At 30.6% G+C, this 16,680-nt stretch overlaps 8 protein-coding genes across 8 annotated transcripts; 3 read left to right on the top strand and 5 right to left on the bottom strand.

Annotated features, from left to right (window-relative positions):
• Window positions 1-943: 943 nt before the first annotated feature.
• On the bottom strand, window positions 944-2,110 carry SUR1 (mannosylinositol phosphorylceramide synthase catalytic subunit SUR1; the record flags this gene model as incomplete). Its single annotated transcript, XM_064857592.1, has 1 exon — window positions 944-2,110. The coding sequence occupies one exon, from the start codon at window positions 2,108-2,110 to the stop codon at window positions 944-946; it is 1,167 nt and encodes a 388-aa protein (XP_064715430.1).
• A 2,266-nt stretch (window positions 2,111-4,376) lies between these two features.
• On the bottom strand, window positions 4,377-5,363 carry LGE1 (Lge1p; the record flags this gene model as incomplete). The annotated part of the gene is made up of 1 exon (XM_064857591.1): window positions 4,377-5,363. One exon carries the CDS (start codon window positions 5,361-5,363, stop codon window positions 4,377-4,379), a length of 987 nt encoding a protein of 328 aa, XP_064715429.1.
• A 1,304-nt stretch (window positions 5,364-6,667) lies between these two features.
• On the top strand, window positions 6,668-7,663 carry LEE1 (Lee1p; the record flags this gene model as incomplete). Its single annotated transcript, XM_064857590.1, has 1 exon — window positions 6,668-7,663. The coding sequence occupies one exon, from the start codon at window positions 6,668-6,670 to the stop codon at window positions 7,661-7,663; it is 996 nt and encodes a 331-aa protein (XP_064715428.1).
• A 149-nt stretch (window positions 7,664-7,812) lies between these two features.
• KTR6 (putative mannosyltransferase) lies at window positions 7,813-9,735 on the bottom strand (the record flags this gene model as incomplete). Its single annotated transcript, XM_064857589.1, has 1 exon — window positions 7,813-9,735. One exon carries the CDS (start codon window positions 9,733-9,735, stop codon window positions 7,813-7,815), a length of 1,923 nt encoding a protein of 640 aa, XP_064715427.1.
• A 1,298-nt stretch (window positions 9,736-11,033) lies between these two features.
• On the top strand, window positions 11,034-11,711 carry OAZ1 (Oaz1p; the record flags this gene model as incomplete). Its single annotated transcript, XM_064857588.1, has 1 exon — window positions 11,034-11,711. The coding sequence occupies one exon, from the start codon at window positions 11,034-11,036 to the stop codon at window positions 11,709-11,711; it is 678 nt and encodes a 225-aa protein (XP_064715426.1).
• A 295-nt stretch (window positions 11,712-12,006) lies between these two features.
• On the top strand, window positions 12,007-12,603 carry ARL3 (Arf family GTPase ARL3; the record flags this gene model as incomplete). Its single annotated transcript, XM_064857587.1, has 1 exon — window positions 12,007-12,603. One exon carries the CDS (start codon window positions 12,007-12,009, stop codon window positions 12,601-12,603), a length of 597 nt encoding a protein of 198 aa, XP_064715425.1.
• A 340-nt stretch (window positions 12,604-12,943) lies between these two features.
• On the bottom strand, window positions 12,944-14,125 carry MNN9 (mannosyltransferase complex subunit MNN9; the record flags this gene model as incomplete). The annotated part of the gene is made up of 1 exon (XM_064857586.1): window positions 12,944-14,125. The coding sequence occupies one exon, from the start codon at window positions 14,123-14,125 to the stop codon at window positions 12,944-12,946; it is 1,182 nt and encodes a 393-aa protein (XP_064715424.1).
• A 669-nt stretch (window positions 14,126-14,794) lies between these two features.
• On the bottom strand, window positions 14,795-16,438 carry DIG1 (Dig1p; the record flags this gene model as incomplete). Its single annotated transcript, XM_064857585.1, has 1 exon — window positions 14,795-16,438. The coding sequence occupies one exon, from the start codon at window positions 16,436-16,438 to the stop codon at window positions 14,795-14,797; it is 1,644 nt and encodes a 547-aa protein (XP_064715423.1).
• Between the last annotated feature and the right edge of the window lie 242 nt (window positions 16,439-16,680).

Here is a 16,680-nt window from a genome sequence, read left to right as displayed (position 1 = left end):
TATTAAATAGGGAGTTGAGAAGATATTTAATAATGTTCTTAGTATCAGGATATTGAGAATAGGCAAAGTAATATCATTGTGATTCTCTGTCTAAAGATGAAGGAATACAGTTAAATTTGGAATTATCTAACTGTCAGACGGCGATTAAATATCAAGGTTTCTACATGCAATTTTATTTTACTATATATCTGTATTTAGTCATTATGAAACAAAAAAAAACTACTCGACGTGGTTCTTGTTCTATAGAATTTCTTACAATTAATGACAAAAGGCAAATACGGGTGTCAAAAATACATGTTCCTCTACATATAACTTCCTCAGAAATAATCTTAATTAGGTTTTTAGTTGTTTTTTTTATAAATAGTTATTAAAAAGAAAAAGCTTTTCTTTTTTTTTCTTTTTTCTCTTTAGAAGATTCAGTGAAAAAATTTTACTTAATCTCATAAACCGTGTAATTTAAGTCGGCTCATATTTTTTTTTTATTTTTCTTATTTTTAGGTGACGTTGCACTTTTCATGTAAGGGCCGAAGAAATAAGATAGTGATTTGCGACTCTTTCGGTGACGAATGTAAATTAACGAATTATTTAGATATTTCTACGGCTCTTATCAAAAAAAAGCACTTATTGCTGATTATGGTAAAGTAATTACATTAGGATTATGGATACATAGGTAGGTATGAATTATTTATTTAAAAAATAGATAACTTGCCCTGTTTGAAATGAGTTTTGTTAGCTGTTTACAAAAAAAAAAACAAAAAAAAAGAAAAAGGAAAAAAGAGGGAGAAAGAATAGTGATAAAGAAGGAATATGAATCTTGTATGCTAATCATATATATGGTTTATTGACTCTAAATGAATTAAGTATATTCAATGGTATTATATGGATTGTCTTTGAATAAGTTATTTGCCGTTCACTATATATTTATATATTAAAAACACCTATATTAATTACTATTAGGATTCATCTTGATGTTTTTTTCTAAATCAATCATATACATTAGATTATTAGAATCTTTTCTTAATCTAGATGGAGCTTGACGGTTGTTTTTATAACTATGGGATGGATGATATGAACTGTTGTATTCATCACTGTCATCATTTAAGTTCACATAAGCTCTACTATTTGAGATGAACTCTTTAATGGAATTCCATATAGATGTTAAACTATAGTTTTTTTTGGAGCACATAAAACAATAAATGGAATATTCACCATATAATATCACGAAACCAATAATGAATCCAGCCACGACACAGGATAAAATATGGGTTAGGAAAGACTTAATAAAGTCGGCATCATCAAGATGCCAGGAACTTCCCTTTGAAATAGAAAAGAAAGAGTTTGGATAGTCCTTATAATCCCATGGTTGTAAGATCCGTACACTTCTTTCTGAATCTATATAATGGTAACTTGAATCCCAATATTGCTTAATCTTTTCCCATCTTTTATACTGTTTCCATACTATACTAATAAAAACAGGACCAGTGGATGCCATGATTGTGAAGTATGGAGCAAACCAGTTTTTATTGTAATGTTTTAACGAGTGTATAGCCTTATAGAAAAATGGATGATTTGGAATGGCTCCCATTACATCATTTGATACACCAAATGGTGCTGTCTTCCTTAAAAAGACAGGATATTTCAATAATGGATCAAAATTACGCTGACACGTATCATCCAAATCGACATATATCCCACCATATTTCCAAAGAACGAAATACCTAATAGCATCTGCTTTTTGGATTGGGTATTTATAAGACTTCAAAACTGGTAGAAACCAAGGAAATTCTCTTCCGATAAACTCCTCAATCATTTCGTCCGTCCAAAGAATATATTTATAATCAGGATTTAGGTTTTGGCACTTAGCTTGGCCTGCTTTCCAATGCGATGGGATGTTTTCATCCTTGTAAGTTTGGTGTATGATTTTTGGTATCAGTATATTTTCATTTAAATTGTCTGTTGACCATGTGCTGTTCGGGGCAATATCTTTACTTGGTATGCTATCCTCTATGGTGTTGTCAATGATCAACATATGAAGATCGAATGTATAATATAATATGAATATAATTAGAAAAAGGTTAGCACATAATAATATTTTTAATTCTCTTCTCATGATGTAGAATATCTTGTCATATATGCTTGTAAAGGATTATAAAAACTGATAAAATCAAATTTATTTTGGTAAAGAATGGATAATATTACAAAAAGGGACTATGCTAGTGAAGTATTTTTTTTGAAAGACTATTGCTATGAGATGTTGATGCTGCTAGTTGTTTTATATATATTATATCTATTTAATGAATATTGAGAAAAATGGATTAGTATGTGATAGAAAAGTTTAGATTAGTGGATAGAACTTTAAAAAAAAAAAAATGAAAATGATAATGCTGGTAGCTATATTTAGCGAATTAGTATTGAAATAGGATACGTTAGATGATAATAATTCTGATTGGTTATGCACCCCTCTTAGGATTCTGACTGGAGAGAAGAAAGAAGAGAAGAAGGAGAAAGAAATTATTATGGAGAGGCAGCAAGATGGGAGAGGCAGCAAGATGGGATAGACAAGTCGAAGAAGACAGGGAAATGAGGAAGAGCGGAACTGTATAAGGTTGCGAGTATATATAAAGACCGACAAAATGATCAAAGGATTATATATAGCGGATTACAGACAATCTTTTAACGATAATCTGGAATAATGAAATGCACAAGAGAGAAAAACAGTGAAGAAAGGGCAAGCACATGGTGAGTTACAAAAGTGATATAACGTAAATAAAGATAAAGGACAAAAAACAAAATAAAAAAAAAAAAAAAAAAAACATGGCTGTGCTTCTTTGTCCTAAAGGATAATAGATAATGACGACAATAAGAAGAAAATCCGAAGGATATAAACATTAAACCCGGGGGGAGGCGAAGCAAATTCCATCCCTTCTTTGTTTGTTTGTTTGTTTTTTTTTGTTTTTGTTTTTTTTTTTGTTTTTATTTTCATTTTTCATTTTGCTTGGTATGACGCGAAATGATCTTGGTACGGATTTCAGGGTTATTTTTCTTTTTGATCGATAATTTTGTTGAGGTTTATTAGATGATCTCAGAAGATATAAATTTTATTTAATGGTAAAGGATTTCGAGTGGCATGGAGAATGTAAGGTCTACCTAATACAAAAATCTTTCTTTTGCAAGATTCTGTAAGCAGCCATGCATTATAGATCTGGCCGATGGGAAAGAATTCCCTTATTTTTGGTTTTTTCTACGGCAAAGCTGTGGTGTGTCATTTCATGTAATATATCTACTTAAGGGCTATCTTGGTTTCAGAATGGTATATGTTTGAATTCCTTTTATTATTTTTAGTAGAAGTATAGGCTGTTTAATTTAAGAGAGTAAAGGAATACAAGAACTTTTCTACAATTATTATTTCTTGATGGTCCATGGAGGATGTAGGTTGTATATGAATAGGTGAGTAGATTGTCAATCTATTATAGGAAGAGAATAGCTGATTATACAAGTAAATTTTCCAAATACTTTAAGGATGTATGTCATTAATGTTAGAACCCTAATTATTCTCATCAAGATCCATTGATGGAAAAATACTCTTCTAAATGGTGAGGACTTGTAAACCCTAGATATCTAAACTACATTAAATTTGCTTTTGTTCTAACAAGAGAAGAATTAGATTAAAAAAAAGAAAAAAAAACCATAAACACGAATTTTCCTTGCTTTATTGTTATATAAGCGACACGAAAAAAAAAAAAAAGAAAAAGAAAAGAAAAAATGGCTTTTTCCTGATCGAGGAATTAATAGGAAGGAGAGAGACTTGCTTGTTCATTTTATTACGTTTTACTGTAATTTTATTATTGTTTTTTTTTTTCCTTTTGGGTTCTTTATTTTTTAACTTCTATGTGGGGAGGGGCAGAGAAAGAGAACAATGCGGGGGATAGAGAGGGGTTTTCTATTTTAAATAATATTATCGATAATTTATATGCTTGGACATCTATTTGAAATTGTATATTCTCTTCTATGTTATTTTTAACTCAGTCTCGTTTATTAGTGTCTAACTGTTATCGAATCTTTAGACCAGTCTTTCATTTTTCTTAGATTAATTCTTTATTCGATTTAATTCATCAGGAACATCATAGTAACCTCTAACAGATTGCTAAATATCTATGTTTAACATCGATTTTTCTTTTTTTTCTTTTTTTTTTTTTCATGCCTTCCTTCACTTATGTAGAATACTAAAAAGAGGTATATGCGTATGTATATAAGACTTAGCGAACTACGTGTATATAACAATAATATGGATCGATTCTTTTCATCCTCTTAGGTTCTTACAGTGTGGGATGGCACAAATATAAACGTGCAAACATTCATATATGTGTATATAACAGTTACTGCATTAATAATAGATTATCTAATTTTTCTTGTGTTAACTGAACGTTCAAAGTGTCTTTCTCCGACTGATTCATTAATAATTGATATTCTAGATTTGATTCAATAGAAGAGATGAAATTATTTTCTAATTTAATATTTATTTCTTCATCCTCTTCATCTACTGATATTAATTTATCTATGGAGGTAGTTGTATCCAGCCCAATAATATGAAATATTGAATTTAGTGTATTATTATAATTAATTGTATTCTTACTAATGTTATTCTCTATGTTTTTGTTAATAATATTATTATCTTTATTACCTTGATCATTGTTATTATTGTTGCTATTATCTGGTTGTCTTTCATTGTTGATAATAAAAGAAGACGTTTTATTAATAGGATCAACTAAGTGAGTAGTAGTAGTGGTAGTGGTAGTAGAAATATCGCCAGTTACAGCAGTTATGGTAGACTTTGACGATACTGCGGCGATTCTAGGTGATGGAGTCCTTTGGGGATAACTGCCATGTTCAAATCTTGTATTGCTGGTAGGAGTAGTGTTATTATAATGATAGTCAAAATGTGATAAAGTTGAAGAGGACGGTGAAATTTTATGTGTTGAATTAGGAGATTGTTGTTGATGCAGATATGATGTCTGACTATTATGTCTGTGTTTTATATGATCATTGCTACCATTATGAGCAGTGTGATACTTAGAATACGGGTGACTTCTGTTACTATAATGATATTTTCCTATATTACGAGAGGAAGAGCTATAATAACTATGACGATAACTATATCTTGGACGTTGTGTATGCTCTTGTTGTAGATATGAGGAGAAAGAGGAAGAGGAAGGAGAAGAAGAGGAGGAGGAGGATTTGTAACGGGATCGTGGGGTTCTAGAAGGATCCGTATCTAAATTTCTGTTTTCATTGGTATAATTATGTTGATAATGATAATTATTAGGATTGTTATTATTATATCTGTTTTTGTTGTATTCACTCATTGGCACTCCTGTATATACTTATATATCTACTAATGTATTATTCTTAACCTAACTTTGATGGAACAGGTTTAATTCTGAATTCTGAAAAGCAAGGGAAGAGGCTATCCACAGATGCAGGTAAACTTTGTGTGCGTGTGTGTGTGTGTGTATGCTTCATAACGTTCAGTTTATCTAGTTGTTATACTTTATTTCCTCTTTGTTTTGTTTTTATTTTTGTTTTTTTCTTTTTTCTTGTTTGCTTCTTTATAAAACTAAATCAGCAGGCACCGTGAGAAGTGATAGAGCTTTACAGAATAAACAGTTATTTTTTGGAAGGATTTACGTTTATTTTGTGCGGCAGAAACGGAGACAATATGGTAGCGGTACAGGAATGTGATTTTTCTTTTGTTTGTTTTTTTTTTCTTTAATTTCCTGCTATTGTTATTGTTCATCAGATTATAGAGTTTGAATATATCCCCTATTTTTGTTTTGTTTTGTTTTGTTTTGTCTTTCTTTCTTCCTTTTGGGGAGTATTAGGGGAGGAAAGAAATTTTGTGAGTGAATTTTTTGGTTTTTTTTTTCTAGTTCATTACAGTTATAATTAAATAGGATAATTAAATAGTACAGGTGGTATGCTTCGATGATATTCACCGGCAATTGCAGTTTTAAGTGTGTTGAAAGAAGTGGGATGAGGAGGGTGGTAGACGAGACGAAAGATTTAGTGAACAAACAAGTTTCTTTTTCTTTCGTCCTTCTTTTTCAAATTATATTTATTAGTATAAGGGGAGGGAAATAGGGAATCTTCATATTGAAAGTATCATAATTCAGTTTGATTTACCAAAAAAACACAAAAAAAATAAAGAGAGAGAGAGAGAAGGTCGATTTAGAACAGGCTATTTTGGCATTTTAACACCAATAGTTTATAATATAGATATCTTTAAAATTCATGTTTCAATGTAACTCTTTGCTAGCTATATAAAGGGAACAGTTTTTTTTTTGACAAACGATTATTTTATTAATTATTTTTGGGTAAATCCTTTTTTATTTTTTATGTTATTGCATTTTTAATGAAATATTATATTGGAATCAATTTCATCTTATCATCTCTTATCATAGAGTCGTATATATGCGTATATATGTTTGTTTTGTTCACCTTCAATAATAATCTTATTTGATTCTTTTATTATAAGTTATTCTTATTTGGTTTTTTTTTTTTAGTGAAAGGAAGAGCTTTTTTTTGTTCACATCTTCCTTTGTGTTCTTTTGTAATTGTTGAATTTTCAAACAAATATTAAAAAAAAAAACAAAAAACAAAAAAACAAAAAATGAATTATGATCATCAAAAAATAAACAATTACCAATATTATTATCAGAAAAATAACAACAACAGTAATATCAACAATAATAAAACGAATTTCACACCAGAAAAGAAACAAGTTATTTTAGAACATTTACTAATCACTAAAAAATCAACCCAGCAAACGAAAAACTATTCTCATGTTCCATGTAAATTTTTTAAACAAGGCAAATGTACTGCAGGTAGTTCGTGTCCATTTTCTCATTCATTAGACTTTAATGAAGCTAATAAAAAACCATGTAAATACTTTAAGTTCGGAAACTGTAAGTTCGGTAATAAGTGTGCTAATTCACATATTTTATCAAATAAATATATTTCATCATCAGCATCAACATCCACTTTTGCTGCTAATAAAACATCTTTCTCTTCAAGAAAATTCGAAAATAACAGCTCTGCTAATACTACCACTACTACTTTTACTACTACGAATAATAACATAAACCAGTTTCTTTCTTCCTTGCCTAAAAATAATGAAACACTAACGACAAATTATACCTATGAATATCCTGCATATAATCAATTGATATCCAGATCATCCATTCCTTTTACACCACCTCCCTCTTCCTCCTCCTGTTCCTCTTCTTTGTCTTGTTCTTCGCTTGATTCACCTAACAACATCATACTAAAATATTTTGATAGTTTCCATTCTACAACAAATAATTATAATTATAACTACAGTGAAAATAATACTAACATTTACACTAACACTAACACAGCTACCAATAATATCAACAAAAATTTTACACCAATCATGTTTACCAAGATTGAAGAAGAAGAAGAAAACAGGGCTGGTTTAGAAGACATAGATTCAAATGATTGTTATTTACACTATTCTTCAATTTTAAATGATTTGGAAAAAGAAGAAGAAGAACTGGAAGAAGAAAATGAATTCATCTACCAACAACCACCCTTCCAGTCTCCAACATATATCCAATATCAACATTTTAAATTTGATGATTTGTAGGAAATAAATAAATAAAAAAAAGACGAAAGAAAAGACAAAAGACTATCGAAATTATATTATTTTCATCCAGTCTGCATTTTTACTATTACATAATAGTAATATATATATATATATATATATGCATCTATTTCTTCTTCTTTTCTTATCTTTCATTGCTTTAATTTTAGTTCTCTTAAATTTTTGGAATGTCTCTCCCAATTATGAGGAAATGGTATACCTAGAATATCATAAAATTTTCTTGAACAAGTGCTATCGACAAAAGTCATATCACTACCTTGATCACACTCACAACGGTATATATCATATACAGTGTCATCAATTGGACAATTGGAATAATCATCATTTTGAAAACCTAAATTATCTAGAAACTGGAAAGATTCTTCATTTATCAATAGAGTGATCGCTAAAGTTTGAACTTTATTAATTGTCCAAGCATTGTGGAAGATTGTACCTTCTTTATCAATGATTTCGAAATATTTTTGATACACTTTAGACCTCCAGAAATTTAGATTTGAAATAGAAAAGCCCTCTACTAGTAGTTCACATTTATCAAGTTTTTTATCATTTTCTTTTGAGTCTTTCCTTAATAAAAATAATTCCAAATTAGTCTTTCTAATAATATCCTTGTGTTTTTCGTTTAAGAATTTATAATATTTTTCGTATTGGAAATCTGGTAGATTATCTACTTTACGTGACCCAGACAAACCGATCAATTTTTTGGAATCCTGCATATATCTAAATACATCATAGTCGACATCACAGAACAATTCAGTGCCAGGTTTAATGTACCACATCCAATCATAGTTTGACATGAAGCTCTCCAAAGGTAAAAACCCAGTGAAATATCTTGTCCAGATCTTGTATTCTATTGATTCAATATGGGGTTCCAACCGTAGAATGTTCCTTGCCTGCGCTAATTTACCTACATCGATCCATTTTGGGATGGCCCAGAACTGATCTGAGACCGTCTCTAAGAAAATCTTTGTTTTCTTGCCACTGTTACTTTCATTACTGACAATACTACTAGTAGTATTAGTATTATTGCTTCTAAATATATTATATTTTTTCAATCTGTCTACCCATTCGGTATTATTAAATTCTTTACCATCAACACTGACCAAGATCCATGGATATTGGACCCAATTGTTAAAATGGGCCTGCACAGAGTCAATAGTCTTGACAATATCGTTAATTTCCGAGTCTGAGACGTACATAACCAAGGACCCCTTTGGTTTAAACCCGTGTCTGGCCAGAGATTGAGCAACAGAGCCCTCCAAAGTATCTTCGAATTGAATAGATGGTATCTTCTCCTTGGACGTGTGACCTTTCAGCCATGAATCCTTCCACTTCTTAACCCTCTGGGCGACTTTTCTGTTGATCTCGTTCTCTTTCCTTCTTTTAAGTTCATCAATTGTTATATTTCTGTTAACCTTAACGATATTGTCTTCAAAGAAGATGTCCTCGTCGTCACTGTTGATGTCATTATTGTTGTAAGAATTGTAATAATAGCCATCCATATCGTCATGAACATCTGTATTTTGAGAGGATATCAGAAGACCTTGTTGATACAATTCGTTTATCTCATAATCGGAAAGATCCAACTCAGAAACATCCATATGATAATAATAATCGTAATCATCATCACTATAGTCATTAGTATTATAATCATAATCATAATCATTTTTATTATCATAAGCATAGTTATAATCATAATTGTAATCGTTCATACCATAGTTATTATTATTATTGTAATTTTTTAATCTTGGATCTGCATTAGATATGGAGGAAGGATTATTGAAAGATGAATTTGAGGTTAAAGTCAAAGCCAAAGCGATAGCGATCAAAGATATGAAAATAGCTTTGAGTTTATTTCTTTTCAAAAGATCCAGAATTACATGGATATACCTTAATAACAGCCTTAAGTCGAATAATATTCTTTTATTATTATTATTATTATTATTATTATGCCGTTGTGAATATCCATATTCATATTTATGTTCATGCTTATGTGCGTAAGCTTCATTAGTTAGATTTTTATATTTTTTATTCCCGGAGGAATTTGTTCTTGGCATTATGTTTTATTTAATATTCTCAGATTTTATTTACTGCAAACAATAATAGAATGAAAGATAGATAGATCAGTATAAGAGGAAATCTCTCTGTTTCTTTTCCTTTTTTCCTCACCATTTATAGACGGAAAGAGGGAATGAACAAACATTGAAGATACAATAAGTATAAATATGCATATATATATATACACGGACAGATATATAGATGTTTGCACATATACATATATACATGTATGCATTCGTATGCGCACACATAATCACAAACGCATACCATAAATATATATATATATATTTATATTATATTACGGGAAAAAGATGTGTTTAATTGACAACATGAAAGGAAAAGATACTATAAAAAATTTGCAATCAAAATATATCTGTCAAACAAAAAAGAAATAAAAAAAGAAAAGACAGTAAAACGGAAAAAACAGTAAAGAAAAGAAAAAAAAAACAGCCAAGATCCACAATTCTGTTACTTTTTGTATGTGGTGTGTGGATGTCTTTGCATTTGCTCTCCACTTCACCTGGTATATTTTCCCCCCTTCTCCCCGCAACAACACACCATCTCCAAACATAGTGGAGTCCAGCCAAACCAGTAAGAAAGTTGCCAGAATCCGTGTCTATTCTCAGTAAAGTCTCTGTCCTCCTTTCTCCTGCTTGTTGTGTCTTGGTAGATAGATGAGCAAACTGTGTGACAGAATCTACTGCTTTAACAAAATTTATGGAGTCTGTCTGTTTTGCGTTGCGTTGCTGTTAAGAATCACAGTGAACGGCTGCAGCTGCACCCACACACCCCGCCCACAGTTTCCCTTTTTCTTTCTTTTTTTTTTCATTTTTTTGTTCGATGCAAGGATGATTTGAATGTGTGAGGATTAGTTGATTCATTCATTCATCGATATATTATGTATATATCTATATATATAAACCTACGTATATGTATACATGCATGTGTGTTCTTGTTCTATTATCTTCATCACTGTTATTTAAGAAACAAATAACCTAACAAACAAATATTCAAAATAAACTTATATTCACTAATTAAATATCTTTTCCACTTATGAAAGAAACATTAATCAAAAAACAAAACAACATACTCAACTACATATTAACTAATAATCTCATACATACAAACCACAACACAGATAGGATCAGTTGTCACAATACCAATACTAATACCAATATCAATAACATATATCTCCCTGACGTAATTGCTTTATCTTTTCCTATCACATCTTTAATTAAACAGAAATCTATGGTCTATGATTTGCTTCCAAACATTTTGAATTATTCTACTACTTCCGATGGCTTTCCAAATTGGTATGCGTGACATCTCTAATACTACACCCTCCTTCAAAAATATCAAGAACAACAACACAACTATAACTGATATAGACCATTCTCAACTGATGGAGTTCTATTGGGACATCATTCTACTAATAGAATCTCAGTTCCTTTGTAAAGAGATCACATATAATCAATTCAAACAATTCAGAAAGTTCTATCTTATAAACAACATCTCCGAAAAACTCAACAACAACAACAACAACGACATTCACCCCATTAAGAAACATATACAACCCCTATGGAGATCCATCGCAGACACTTACCTTTTACTATATTTCAATATTCCTATACCAAATTCTTACCCCTTCCTACTGTCCAAACAAATCAACGATATCTTGAACATCATCGTCCCTGCAAACTTCAATACCCAATTCCATCATATCATCGCAAACAACAATCTAAAGAACTGGTTGATCTCTCTGCTGGAACTAGTAGATGCTTGCAATTGCACAGAACTTAGACTGTACCTTCATAGAGACTTGAGTTGGAACGATACAAAGGTCCTGTTGAAAAACTTAAATTGGATCAGTGGCAAGATTCTACCTAATGAAGACAGAGACCGTTTTAATGATTTAACTTTGGACGATCTCTTGTTAACTGATGAAAATTTCATCGTTTTACAATTCGATATATGACATTTTTTATAACCAGCCCATCCCCAGATCATCTCTATCTACATCTATATCTATATATCAATATCTATATATATACTATTAAAGGTTTCTTTTTATTATCTCAAAAGGAAGGGAAAAACTCAAAGGAAAAAAAAAAATTCAATTATATGGAATATAATAGAAATAGAAATAAAATAAGATTATTGACATATATATATATATATATACAATTATATCTATTCATACATATAAGAAAGAAATAGTTACATTCACACATACATATATACATATACATACATACATACATATAGATATAATGTTTCATCTATTCCAAGGTTTATATAACAATTGGAACAAAAAAGAACAGTACTCAATACTTATCCTAGGCTTAGATAACGCAGGCAAGACAACATTCCTTGAAACCTTAAAAAGACTATACAAACTATCTTCAAAGGAACTAGATAAGATTGTCCCCACGGTAGGACAAAATGTCGCCACAATACTTACCGAACAGAAGATCCAACTGAAATTTTGGGATGTTGGCGGTCAAGAATCCTTGAGATCCATGTGGTCGGAATACTATTCTCAATGCCATGCTATTATCTTTGTGGTGGACAGTACAGATAGATCCAGGATAGATGAGTGGAAACACACTTTGACTTCCATAATGATGAATGACGAAATTGAAGGGGTACCTGTCCTCATGCTTGCAAATAAACAAGATAAACAAGATAGAATGGAGATTCAAGATATAAAAGAAATATTCAACCAGATTGCTGAGCATTTAAGTGCACGAGATTCCCGTGTATTGCCCGTTAGTGCCTTAACTGGTGATGGTATCTTGGATTCAATGACTTGGTTGATACTCAGATTACAAAGAAATAAAAAATTAAGACCACCAGTTTACAAATAAACTAATAACCCAAGAGCAATCACCAAACTAAATTAGATAGACAGACGGACAGACAGACAAACCTTGTGCCATCTTCATTTAATTCTGATGTCAAACCCATTATCTTCTCTTTTGTATTATTATAATATTAGCTTAGTTCTTTTTCTTATCTTTTCTTTTTTCTTTTATTTCAAACAAACATACGCAACACATATGAAGAGAAAGAAAGATAGAGAGAGAAGGAAAGAGACATATATACACACACATCTATCCAGTATAATATAATATAATATAATCTGACATAACATAATCTGACAAAACATATAATGTATAGAATGTATATAAAATTTTGTGCATCTATCTATTCTTCAATATGATAAACTAAATAGTTTGGTAAGCCATATACTTCATAATTTAATCTCTTAGCCATCTTAGCAAAACCTTCAGTCTCAATTAAATTGTAAAATGGGAAATTTGGGAACATAGCACCATCTCTATGGACCTCTGCTTTCACTAAAGTACAACCACCACCAACTCCATCAAGAAGCATTTCCTCATTGACAGGGTTATGCGGATCATAGAAATGTGCCATCAAAGGTCTGTAAGTGGCAATTTCTGCATACCCCTCCACAATAATTTCATCATCACTCATTTTTGAAGCTATTTCAAGACCTGTTGCACTTTCTTGCCAATTATTAAAGTCGTATGGTCTAATATCATTCTTCTTCTCTTCTACATTGTAATACCTTTGATAAACATTAGCTGCAAGAACAGGTCTATTATGCGCTGTCATATCTTGAATTAAATTGACAGGTGTTTCCACAATATCTGCATCTAACCATAAAACCCATGAAGTGTACGGACTCAAGGTAGAGAATAACAATTCATTCCTAGCGGTTGCCATAACAGATCGTCTTTGTTTTTGAACAGCTAATGCATGTCTTTCTTTTTCCTCCAATTTTTCAAAACTTAAAGATTCTTGTCTCAATATAGTGATTTTTGAAAATCTGTCATTTTTCTTGCTTGCTTGAATCTTTTTGACTGCAGCTTCCAATTTTTTCAAAGCTACATCACCACTAGGGGACCTTGGTATAATAAACCCTAATTCAATTAGTTCACGTGGATATGATAATTGTAAAAGATTCTCCCAGTATTTTTCATGGAAAGTTTGCATCGGTGTCAAAATTAATACATGCTCCTTATTAATTGCTGCATTTGCTGTAGAATGAAGTTTATTCAAATCAAAATGAGCAATATGACTCTCTGGAATAATATCTTCTACATGATCACTAAATAACCAATCTCTTTGTTCTTTATAGACATATCTTGGCATTCTATATTTTCTGGTAAATGAAAAATACCATGTATTTTCAATCTCATTAGCCCATTTTTGATTTATGATACTATCTACATTTATGCCTAAAATATTATCATATCTTTTGGATATTATAAAGAAAAACGAAGTAAAAAACACAAATGGTAACAATAAAGCCCATATTGGATGCTTTTTTAAGCGATATTTCACCAGAGACCAAGAAATCATTGGATACTTTCAATCTAATCTTTGTTTTGCCTTACTTCTTATATAGACAGCTCCAATGTAGAGGAAAAGAAGGAAAATATCAGTGAATGGAGTAGGGGAAAGAAAGGATAAGGCTGTAGAATAAAAAAGGATTAGAGTAACAGCAAGTTATTCCTATTAGCAGATGTTTTCGACTTATAGAATAACTCTACCACAACCGGACAAAGAATTTGCACTTCACTTTTTGATGTCTCTTTCTTTTCATAGAAAAATATTAGCAACCGATTGCTATTTTGTTTTTTTCTTGAAATTTTCCAGAATAAAACAATTTAAATTTTCGTATGAAATGACAACATAACCCTTAGTTTTATTTTTATTTCCCGAACATTTTTTTGAAACCCGTTTCTAGTGATTAAAGGAATAAAAGAACATAAATGAAAAGAAAGAAAAATTGTCCATTTTATTTTTGGTACTATAAAACATGGTATATATCGTGCATGAATACGAATATCATTTTATATATTGCAACGGCAGTGTCTATTTGTGTTGATATAATAATAATTTTGTTAATTGATAGGATAAACTGACAATTAAATATCAAACACAACCTTCTTTTTTTATATTTTTTTTTTGGTTTTCCTATTTCGTTTTTCTTTGCTCATAAAATTCAGTATTATTAGTATTTATTATTTATCTGTGACACTCATTCCATATCTGGTTACAGATACTCATGAATATTTTCTTGTTTACATCTCTATTACTTCTTTGTAAATATTCAAAGGAATATTGATTATCCAGTATTTTAATTTCTCCAAAAATTACACTGTTATTGTTAATAACACTATTTCTGTTTTCCACTGATGCTGTGTCATGTTGAAACTTAGTAAAAATAGGTGTTGGAACTGCCCCTTCTTCAATAGCTAAATCAGACTCTTCAATATTATTATTGTCATCACTATCATCGCCATCATCATCCTTTTCGTCCTTTTGAACGCTATTATATCTTATTTTATTATCATCGAGGCCATTTTTACCCATCTTTGTCTCAAACTCTGAAGAAGTATTACCAGCTTTCAACCCTAATGAATATTCTGATTCCGTTGCTTGTCCAATATCCTCATTATTATTACTATATTTCTCATTATCATCGCCATCATTATAATGATGATGTTTCATAATGTCATCATATTGTAGATATGGCGGGACTGAATTTAAGAACAATGTTGGATCTATCATATCTGGATTTATTGGTGCATTGGAATTTGGGTGGATGTTCCGATAGTAGTTTTGATAGTAATAAGAATAAGGATGACAAGGCGATATAGATGCCATATATGGTGTATTAGATGTCGAAAAAGGTGCTGTAAAAGGTGCTGGAACGGGGGAAGGAGATAGAGATGAGAAGAAATTAGGCAATTGTGATGGTTGAATAGCACTCGTTGGGTATACCATATGAGTAGAAAAAGTGGGAAACAAACATTGTTGTTGTTGTTGCAGCAATGGCGACTGTGCTGAAGTCTGTAGAGGGTTAGTCCCATTCTGTAACTTTTGTGAGGGATACAATGAATATGCATTATGATTCTTCATTTTATTTCGTAAATATGGTATTGTGGAAAATCTTGAATATTTTTTAGTTAATGGTACTTTACCTAAATATCGAACTCTTGGTTTCTTCAAATTCTGATTTACATCTATGCCCCTATATTTATCTTGAATTCGATTCTGTAAATTTTGTTGGTGTTGGTGTTGATGTTGATTTTTATTTTGTATTTTGTTGCCTGGTTGTATACCTAATGGTGGTGGAATCTGTTTTCTCTTTAAAGAAGTTTGATTCATTTTGTTTGTTATTAGATTTTGTACTGAGCTACTACTACTACTACTACTACTACTACTACCACTACTACCACTACTACCACTTAATCTATCTTTATTTAATCGCTCTGATTCTGACCCTTTGAAGGAGGAAGAAATCACGGAAGAAGTTGAAGAAGAAGGTGTTTTATTCTTGTCTTCTGGTAAATCCTTTTGAAATGGTTTCTTATCTGTAATAGCAACAGGGGAAATTATATCTTCAATTTTACCATCTGCACTTGCCTTTACAATCAAATTACTATCAATATTTGTATTTATGGAATCATTTGAAACAATATTCTCTGTCACATTTGGAGAGTGTATTGTAGTAGTTGATGATACATCTGTATCTTGCCTTGTTTCTTCTATTGGTGTCACTTCTAGCTTCTTTAGTTTGCAGCTACTATTACTATTACCACCATCACTATTACTACTACTATTACTATTATTATCTTGCGTCTTATTCCTTAAGTTTGATCTCATATTCTCTTGTGCCTCCTTTTATATTTCGACTAACTTTTTGTATACCTTACAGAAACAAAATAGGACCTTATTATGTGAAAAATTTTCCAATTCTATTTACTTCTAATATAATTAATCATATGATAAGATTTTAAGAAAAAAATATTTGTATATATACATATATATATATATATATGCATATATATAATGTATTTTTATTTTTATGATTATTATTAGTAAGTTTTTTTCTTAGAACCTTTTTT

The sequence above is a fragment of the Arxiozyma heterogenica genome (assembly GCF_036370985.1).
Source record: "Arxiozyma heterogenica strain weizmannii chromosome Unknown scaffold_15, whole genome shotgun sequence".
Lineage (NCBI taxonomy): Eukaryota > Fungi > Ascomycota > Saccharomycetes > Saccharomycetales > Saccharomycetaceae > Arxiozyma > Arxiozyma heterogenica.
The sequence above is the reverse complement of the archived record's forward strand: the minus strand, read 5'-3'. Positions and strand labels throughout refer to the sequence as shown.